Below are 10356 nucleotides of genomic sequence, written 5' to 3' on the forward strand. Positions count from 1 at the left end.
GAATGGAACCTATTTTAAGGAGTTTGGATACCTTGTCTTGATGAATGCATGCTTGACTTCGGACTAAGGCCTCCTCTTCTGTTTAACCGGGTGAAACTTTGAGTCTAGGCTCTGCTTGTGAGTAGTTATTTCCAGCAGGATCCCTGTCATGCCAAGATGGGACTAAGCGAAACAATCTATATTAGCTATAAAGAATTCAATGAGCTTTTTCCTAAGCTCAAGAGTTAGCCCCCTGACCAGGTATACCTTCCGATCAGGCAGGCACTCGATCAATATGACTTGCTCCAGCTCCTCAATCGTTGACTTGGTGGCATCGAAATCGTCAGGGGCTATGAAAGACCTGGGGACTCCGTAATCGTCATCCTCGCCCGTCTCCCGCTTTTCTGGTTCAGTCGGGGCCGGTGTTGGTGATTGCTATTTGGTTTCTTCCTTGGTGACCAAACTTGGGTTCTTCGATGTCGAGAGTGTGGATATCGGGACCACCTCATCGACCGCGAACATTTCTTTTGCGGCAGATTGCTCTCCATAAACTATTTTGATCCCTCTCGGTGTGGGGAATTTCAACGCATGATGTAGTGTCGAGAGTACTGACCTCATGTTGTGAATCCATGGCCTCCCGAATAAAGCGTTGTATCTCATAACTCCTTCATTCACGTAGAACTTTGTTTCATGAACGGTTCCAGCGGTGTTTACCGACAGGGTTTTCTCCCCTTTAGTGGTCTCACATGCCATGTTAAATCTGTTTAAAACTCGAACTGCAGGCACAGTTTGGTTTTGTAGACCCAACTCTTCCACGACCCTCGATCTGATAATATTGGCCGAGCTACCTGGATCAATTAACACACGCTTAACTCGAGATTTATTTATGAGTACAGATATTACCAGTGCATCATTGTGTGGTTGCACGATGCCTTCAACGTCCTCGTCGTTGAAAGATACGGTTCCCTTCGGTACATAATCTCTAGTCCGTTTTTCCTTATAATGGACAATTTAGTGCGCTTTAACACCGGCCCCTGGGGACGTCAACTCCACCATTTATGATAATGTTAATGACGTGCTGAGATTCCCCTTGTTCAATTTGCTTGTTGGAGTTCCTATTCCTAAAGTGATTTTTGACTCGATCACTCGGAAACTCTCGGAGATATCCCTTGTTGAATAACCGGGCTACTTCCTCTGTTAGTTGTCGGCAGTCTTTGGTTATGTGGTTCTGTGGCCGTTCGATCAAATTATGACGTTTTAGCACTGTGATGTTTACAGGGGAAAATTACTTTGTTTCCTTATTTCAGTAAAGATAAATTTTTTAATTTTTCTCTTTCTATAATTACCATTAAGCAATTTCTTCACGTTTCATTGTTCGAAAAAATGAAGTAAATGTCATCAAAAGTTCACATCCGACGAGCAAAGACATAGAATATGATCGAACGGCAAATTCAATTAGGAATGTCCGAATAGTGTCGCTTTTGCCATATGTATATTCCTGCAGCTCATTGCCATTTGTTCTTTCGTTCTCTTCGAGACTTGGTCATCGATATCTTCTCTCCTGTCTTCTTCCTCTTTTTGTCACCATTTTGATACCCTCATTGTTCTATTCAAATCTCCCTCGGAAATTAGAAATTAACTCATAACTGTTGGAATATTACTCCCGTAACACCTCACAAATCTAGAATCAAATTCACTCAATCACTAAAACAATGTCAATAGAGAAGCTAAAAGAAGATGATCAAATGCTAGCCAAACTTAAAGAAGCTCGTTCTGATCTCAAGAACCTTATTCAAATCTCATTCAATGTTGAAACAAGCTTAGCAGAAATGGAAGATAAATTCGATGGTATGCAAGAAAATCTATCCATTGCTTCTAGAAGAATAGCTCCCTTACAATCTCTTTCAATTGCTAACAAAGCCCTTGATATAAGAATCAATAGAGCAATTTCTCCAGCTCTTTCACTTCTTGAAAGTTTCAAACTTTCTGAATCCCTCCAACGGAGACTTCTTGATCTTGCTACCAAATTATCTAATGAGAAATCATCAAATAAAAGGCTCGAGAAATTGATCAAGTATGTAGACACAGTGGAGAATTTGAATGAGGCTATTAATTCAACAAGCAAAGAGTGTGAGCCAGCTATTCAAAAATTGCAAGAAGTGGTGGAGTTTTTAAGTAGGACTAAAGCTACTGATCAGTTCAGGACGCGTCGATTGAGGGAAACTTTGATTACCCTTAAATCCCTTTCTGAAACTGAAGTTGATGCTATGAGATTTGATGGGCTGTTTGATGATGCTTTATTGAATTTGCAAGATGAATATGAGAGTTTGTTGAATAAGATGAGGCATAGGAATTTTATGGAGGGAAAAGTTTATAGTGATGATCAAGATGATGTTGCTGCTGAAATGGTGCCAAGAGATTTAGGAAGTGAATTAGAGGTTGAAGTGCTTACTAAAATCTCTGAGACCCTGGCTGCAAATGACTGTCTTGACATATGCATTGATATTTTTGTGAAGGTAAGGGATTGTCGATCTATATGCTAAATTATGTGATCACCTCATTAGACAGAACACACTTTTATTTACTTAATTATGTCTTTCATGTCTTGACTACTTTAAGTGGCTATTGTATAAACATAGGCTTTGAAATCAAACTTATAACTTGTAGTAACATATGTTTATTAGATGACTTTTATACAGGATTAAGCTTCATTTTTATGTTGATTAGTGATCCTTGATGACGAGTTTTGTGCTAGAAGGCTTAGATTATTAAAATCTAACAATCGACTATGTTCTTCTATGTGCCAATCAACATTTTCAAGTGTTTACTTAGCCTAGAGCCGTGGATATAAAGGAACCTGATATAAATCCTCATTTTAGCTTGGCTTATTAGATATCATCTGCAAACAATGCATGTTAGCTTGGTTTATCACTGATATTGTGCTAGCTGGCTTACATTGTTAAACCTGACTCTCGACCAAGTTCTTCTCTTTTGCCAATCAACATTCTCATATCTTAAAACATTCCTAGAGCAGAGGAGACAAAAGAGTGAGAACGAAGAAAGAAGGATCGAGTCTTGTTAAATCTGCTATTTCAGATTATGGAGCTGACTGCTGAGTATCACCTGATTAAATCCTCATTTTATATGGAATAAATTTCATCGCACACAATAGATATTAACTTGGTTTGTCACTAATCGCTGTATCTATTCTTCTTAGATCTTTTGGTAAGCATGGATTAAGAAAGTGAAAGTTAAATAGGAAATTTCTTGATCCAATGTCTATATTCTCTTAGATTGTTTGATGAAGAATTAGTCAACAAAACTATTTGATGATGGTTATTATATGTTCAATCCAACAGCTTTCTAGATTGCTCAATGGCTTAAGATTTGATGTATACAGCTATTGGCTACTTATAATGATTATGGTATTCTGCTTTATCCCACAGGTAAGGTATAGAAGAGCAGCCAAAGCATTGATGAGACTGAACCCCGAGTACCTAAAAACATACAGTCCAGAAGAAATCGATGAGATGGAATGGGAGAGCCTAGAGACAGCAATATCCCTTTGGATCCAACACTTTGAACTTGCTATCAAAAATGTATTTGTATCAGAAAAGAAACTCTGCTGCCAAGTTTTAGGGACAATAATGGATGGAGTAATATGGCCAGAGTGTTTTGTCAAGATTGCCGACAAGATAATGGCTGTCTTCTTTCGATTCGGGGAAGGGGTTGCACGAAGCAAGAAAGAACCCCAAAAGCTGTTCAAGCTGTTAGATATGCTTGAATCATTGGAAAGGCTAAAACCCGAGTTCTCTGAGATTTTCGCTGGTGAAGCTGGTGCTGATATCTGGTCGCGATACAGAGAACTGGAGAAACTGCTTGTACATTCCTCAACCAAAGTCTTCTTTGAGCTTGGCCTTCAAATTGAGGCTAATCAGGATGTTCTTCCTCCACAAGATGGTTCAGTTCCAAAACTTGTTCGTTACGCTACTAACTATCTTAAATACCTTCTAACGGATGCCTATAGCGCGACAATGGTCAGAGTTCTCAAGATAGAACAAATATGGAAAGCTGGAATACTTTCAACAACCGAAACGGATGAAAACTTGCTGAAAGATGCTATGTTTAACATCATGGACGCCATCCGGAGGAATATTGAATCCAAAAAACTGAGGTATAAAGACAAAGTATTGCCTCACGTGTTTGTCATGAACACTTATTGGTACATTTACATGAGGACAAGAAGTACAGAACTCGGGAAGCTAATGGGAGATCAGTATATGAAGAAGACATACAAAATTGTGGCTGAAGAATCAGCTTATTCATATCAAAAACAAGCTTGGGGATCTCTAGTGAGGCTGCTGGACAAAGAGGATATTAAAAGAGTTGATAAAGATGGAGTTACTGCTATGGTACGAGGGAAAATGGAGGCGTTCGCTAAAGGATTTGATGACATTACTCAAAGGCATAAAAGCTTTTATCACATACCCGATTCAGACTTGAGAGAGCAAATGAGAGAGGCTACTGTGAAGCTTGTTGTGCCTGCATATACCGAATTCTTGAACAATTTCGCGTCTTCTTTACATGTCAAATCCTATACTTCTCCTGAGTACATAGAAGATTCATTGAATCATATGTTTGAGGTTGCTGATCATAAGACTTCTGGAAAATCATCTTTGAGGTCACGACAAATGAAAGATCCTTCGGATGGTAGTAAATCATTATCAGGCGAACAATCCCGCAGGAGCAAAGACTTTAGGAGGTCCAAGTCAAGTGGCATTGATGCCTGATAAACTTTTCAGTTAATGTTATGTGAAGGACAACCATTTGTTAGAAGAAATGTGATTAAAATCTTTTTCTGGTAACATTTGTGTTAAGCTGTTGTTAAGATTACAGCCTTAAGACCTGTGTACAATATTGTTTACCCTTAAAAATGGATAACAATTGAATTTATACGCGGTTTTAAGGATATGTGGATTAATTCAATACAAGTGATCAATAACGTTAGATAAGCAAATCAAAGATAAAATAAATAACCAAACTAGTTGTGGTTTTGAGTCCGGGCTCAGATCTGGGCTTAACAATTGGTCTGCCTTCGATTCGGAGCCAAAATATATATGAAGATCTATGAGCAAAAATAAGAACTTTTTAATAATATAAAAGTAGAGAAAACAAGTTTATATTGCCTTGATATGCGTGTTACAGTGTGTCATCAAATAAAAATCACCTCATTTATATAGTAGAACAGTTTTATCCCTAGTACAATTCTAAGAAAGGTAAAAATCTTTCTTTTTCGTTAATCACTGATCTGCTGCCGATACGGGCCAAGATCCACACCGTGATATCCGATTAGGCGCGGATATCACGGCCCTTCGTTAGTCGTGTGCAACAGTTTGGTAGTGTTTTCCGAGGTCTTGGAGCTCGAACCGGATTCGGGGGGCGTTGTCTCGATGGCTTCGATGGTAAGCGCTTCGTTCGGGGCTTAGTACGGGAGGTTCCTAGCTTCGATTCTGATTCCATGTAGTTATGTCTTTGCTTCATTTGCCCCACCGGTAAATCGGGGTGCTCATTAGCCTCGGTTTTACCCGTATACAGATAGTCCCCTCGTTTCTCAAAGAGTTGGTTTGTCGAAACGATGAAAAACGATAGATGTTCCCCGGTTCCTTCCTTCGTACGTTACAACCGAGATGATGAAAAAGTCGAAACGTCCCATCACTCGTGTCATTCTGACTTCGAACACGTGTCAACCATCGGCCGGTTGCCTCCGAATGTGAAGCATCGCGTATTTCCCCTACAAAAGCTTCTACCCTTTGCTCTTTTTTCACTTTTCGATCAAACTTCCACCTTCGAATTTTCTAGCTATTACCATCTCTTTCAAACCTTCATATCTTCATCTTTCATCTTTAAATCTTCATAATTGTTCTCAGGTTCTTACCCAGATTTTCATCCTACCTTCAAGTTTTCCTACTCTTTTCTTCAAGCTTCAAACTTGTTCCTTCAAACCTTCATACTTTTTCTTTAAATCTTTAAACTTTCTTAGATAGTAATGGCTAAAACCTCCAAGTTAGTTCCTCCCGGCCACAGATGCCGAGGTGATTGCTTTCGAGGTGGCCACTCCCGAGGTGGCTTCCCCCGAGGAAGTCCCCGAGCCCCTATGAAAAACTTTATACCCGGGGATTGTTCAATCACAGAAAACTTCAAATTTGAGAAAGTCTCATCTAAACAGGACCGAGGCGAAGGAGCATGTAGATATATATGCTCTATTACCGAAGATGTCCTTTCCATAGTCCTAGAGGATTGCAAATGGGAGGGCGAGGACATAGTAGCCCCCGAGCCCAAGGATGATATTACTACCCACGTGGAGGGGTACTTAAGTGTTTACACTTATCCCTTTACGCTCGGCCCGGTCGACCCGGTGATTTTGGCCTTTTGTAAGAGGTACGAGGTGTGCCTCAGATAAATTTACCCATCTCTTTAGAGAATCGTGATCCTCCTTCGTTATTTTTTGAACCACACTGAATCCTCTCGTTTTATCCTCGACCATCTACTCCGTTTATACAGTCCTCCAATTTTTCAAGGGGGGCTAATCAAGCTCACTCACCGGGCCAGCAAGGCCACCTTTTCGAGCATTGACGAGGATCGGAACCGAGGCTGGCAGGGGCATTTTGTTCGGGTAAAATCGAGAATATAATGCTCCCCGAGTTCATGCCATTCCCCAAAAAGTGGAATGCATATCGTAAGTGTCGTATTTTCTTAAGTGTCAATTATTCTTCATTTCCTTTCTCATTATTCATATTTGTGGTTGTGCAGCTGTTGCCCTGTTCCTAATGTGATCCCCCGGCTCACAGAGTGGGTCGAAGGCATCTGCAAGCAGATGTCATACTTCTAGAACTCTTGGCGCAAGCTTTCTAAGGGACGATGAGAAGCCCGTTCTCATGGTAAGGTTCTCCTTTGAATAGCTATTACCGTGCTCTTAACTCACATAATATTGACCTTTATCCTTTTTTTCATAGGTTTGCCTAAAACCACCGAACTTAGACCTTTGTATAGGGATAAGGATGTGTCCCTGTCCGTTGATCCCTCCGTTACGGGACAGCCCGGGGCTGCCGTAGGGGGAAAGAAGAAGAGGAAAAGAAAGTCTTCGGGCTCCCCGGGTTCTGAGGTGAAGCCAAAGAAGAGGGTGGCTCGTAAGCCCAAGAAGAGTACCAGCTCATGGGTTCCATATTCTGACTCGCTTCTCCGGCTCAGGGATGAGTCTGAAGAAGACGACATCTTTGTTGTCCACGGATCGACCCTTGCCGGGGAGCAGGCCGCAGCTGAGGGGGTGGGTCGTGAGACCGACCTTCCTCTGACTCAAGAGTCCAAGATGGAGACGGTGGTTGTGACCCCCCGAGAATATGGTTCTGATACGAAGGAAGCGATTGGTGTAGTAGAAATTGTAGAGACGCCCTCTTACACCAAGTCCATGCTTGAGGAGGCCCGAGCAGGAAAAGAGAAGTCAATTGAAGGAGTCCACGACGCAGACGACCCCCTTCATTCCTTTTTTGATGGTGTGGATTCGTCTACTTTGGAAGATTTTTCTGGGCTGGGCGACCTAAAAGTCCCAAAGAAGGATGCATCTTCGGAAGCTGGTAGGCCGAGTTCGAGCCCAAAATTGGTTAATCAACTTCCCGCTCCGAATGTAGACCCCGGTCGCAAGAGAGCGGTTGTTCTTACTGTCATGGAGGATGCTTGAGTTATATCCGCTCCTGTGGGCATAGCCAACTACCTTCAATGCCTGATGACCGAGGAGGACCAGACAAAGATGAATGGGGTGTGCCCCCATGTCTTTTCAACGAGGCACAACAGGCGTTTAACCGGGTAAGGCACAAATTCTCCCTTTTGAACTTCACTAAGGTTTTGGTATCTCTCACTATTTTTGTCGTTTTGCAGGCCTCGGTACTTCACCATAAGTGTAGCACCTCAAAATTTTAATAATATTTGCATTTTTGATTGAGCATTTTTATAACGAGGAGATATTTTACTTTGCACTTCCTAAGCGTGAAATTGGCAATATATGAAATTTCTTACTTTAGGTTGTGTTAATATTGACAAAGAAGCTTCATTGTGTTGCTATGTGTAACACTTAATATTATTTTGATGAATTGTTACTAAATATATTATACAATTAAGTTTTTGGGCTGCCAACCTTCTGTATTTATCTAAAGATATTAATAATTTGGGCAGCCACATTTTTCATACTTATCTAAAGTTTAGATATTACTTTGGAAGACTTGCCTTTCTATATCCTTCTCTCTTGTTTCATTCTTGCAAGACAAAGAAACAAAACCACCTACCCTCTCTCCTTCTTAGCCTTTGAAAACTTATGAAACCACCATAAATTTCTACTAAGGGTGTGTTTGGTATGAAGGAAAACATTTTCCGGAAAATATTTTTCAATTTTTCCATGTTTAGTTGGCTTAAATGTTTTGGAAATTTTATTCCTTATGAACTCAATTTCCTCCAATTGGAGGAAAATATTTTCCTTATCAAGAGAAGAGAAAATATTTTCCAAAACTCCTTCTTAACCTTCCCCACCCTCACCAACCCACCCCACCCCCTCTCTCCAAAAAGGCTCTTTTTTTTTTCTTTTCAAATTTCAGTTTTTTCGTTACCACCCACCCTACTACCCCTCCACCCCACTCTACCCCCCTCCCGCAATTTTTTTTTTCAATTTCAAATTTCTGTTTTTTTGTTTTTCTGCACCACCCACCATCCCCAACCCCCTCTGTCCCCCCTCCCCTCCCCCCACAAAAAAATTACTTTATTTTTGTAATATAAATTTCTTTTTTTATTCGTTTTACTGTCACCTCCCCCTCTCCCCCCGCGCCACTGCATGAACTCGATCTCCCTAAAACAAAAATTTAAATATACTTTTCAGCTTTAATTTTTTTACTTATCGGTTTAAGGGTTCAAAATTTTACAAGTTCCTAAATTATGAGTTCGAAGGTTTATGTGTTTGGAAGTTTACGGGTTTAGAAATTTTAAAATTTACGGGTTCGAAATTCCGCGGTTTCGAAAGTTTAGCTGTTCGAAAGTTTATGAAATTTTTTGGGCTCGGAAGGTTGTTGGTTTGAAAGTTTATGACTTCATGTTTATTATATCTAAATTATTTATGAATATTCTTGAGAAGTCATTTTCCTTAATTTGCATACCAAAAACCGGAAAATGAATAAGATTATTACTTGTTTTCCAAGAAAACATATTCTTGGAAAACATTTTCCACGGAAAACATTTTCCGTTATATCAAACTTGGTATGAAGGAAAATATTTTTCGAAAAATGTTTTCCAATTTTCCCATGTTTGGTTGGCTTAATTGTTTCGAAAAATATTTTCCTTATGAACTCATTTTCCTTATCAAGAGAAGGGAAAATATTTTCCAAAACTCCTTCTCAACCTTCCCCACCCTCACCAACCCACCCCACCCCCTCTCTCCAAAAAACTTTTTTTTTCAAATTTTAGTTTTTTCGTTACCACCTACCCTACTACCTTTCCAGCCACCCCACCCCACCCCCCTCTCGCAAAAAAACATTTTTTTTACCTTAATTTTTATTTTTGCTATTTCAAATTTGTGTTTTTTCGTTTTTCTGCACCACCCATCACCCCCAATCCCCTCACCTGTCATCCCCGCCCTCTCCCCCCCTGAAAAAATATTTTTAAATATATTTTTCAGTTTTAATTTTTTTACTTATCGGTTTAAAGGTTCAAAATTTTACAAGTTCCAAAATTATGAGTTCGGAGGTTTATGTGATTGGAAGTTTACGGGTTTAGAAATTATAAAGTTTACGGGTTCGAAATTCTGCGGTTTCGAAAGTTTATGAAATTTTGTGGATTCGGAAAGTTGTTGGTTTGAAAGTTTATGGCTTCATGTTTATTATATCTAAATTATTTATGAATACTCTTGAGAAGTCATTTTCCTTAATTTGCGTACCAATAATCGGAAAATGAATAAGATTACTACTTGTTTTTCTAACAAAACATCTTCTTGGAAAATATTTTCCACGGAAAACATTTTCCATTATACCAAACACACCCTAAGGGTGTGTTTTTTATGTAGGAAAATATTTTTCGGAAAATGTTTTCTAATTTTTCCATGTTTGGTTGGCTTAATTATTTTGAAAAGTATTTTCCTTATGAACTCATTTTCCTCCAATTGAAGGAAAATATTTTCCTTATCAAGAGAAGGGAAAATGTTTTCAAAATTCCTTCTCAACCTTCCCCACCCTCACCAACCCACCCCACCGCCTCTCTCCAAAAAGCCTTTTTTTTTTCAAATTTTAGTTTTTTCGTTACCACCTATCCTACTACCCTTCCATCCACCCCACCCCCCTCTCGCAA

General features: G+C 39.7%; 1 protein-coding gene across 1 annotated transcript; it reads left to right on the top strand.

Moving 5' to 3' along the window:
- Positions 1-1529: 1529 nt before the first annotated feature.
- LOC104242859 (exocyst complex component EXO70I-like) lies at positions 1530-4769 on the top strand. Its single transcript, XM_009797974.2, has 2 exons — positions 1530-2495; positions 3426-4769. The coding sequence occupies exons 1-2, from the start codon at positions 1692-1694 to the stop codon at positions 4767-4769; spliced, it is 2148 nt and encodes a 715-aa protein (XP_009796276.1). The 5' UTR covers positions 1530-1691.
- Positions 4770-10356: the final 5587 nt, after the last annotated feature.

This window comes from Nicotiana sylvestris, chromosome 4 (genome assembly GCF_000393655.2).
Source record: "Nicotiana sylvestris chromosome 4, ASM39365v2, whole genome shotgun sequence".
Classification (NCBI taxonomy): domain Eukaryota; kingdom Viridiplantae; phylum Streptophyta; class Magnoliopsida; order Solanales; family Solanaceae; genus Nicotiana; species Nicotiana sylvestris.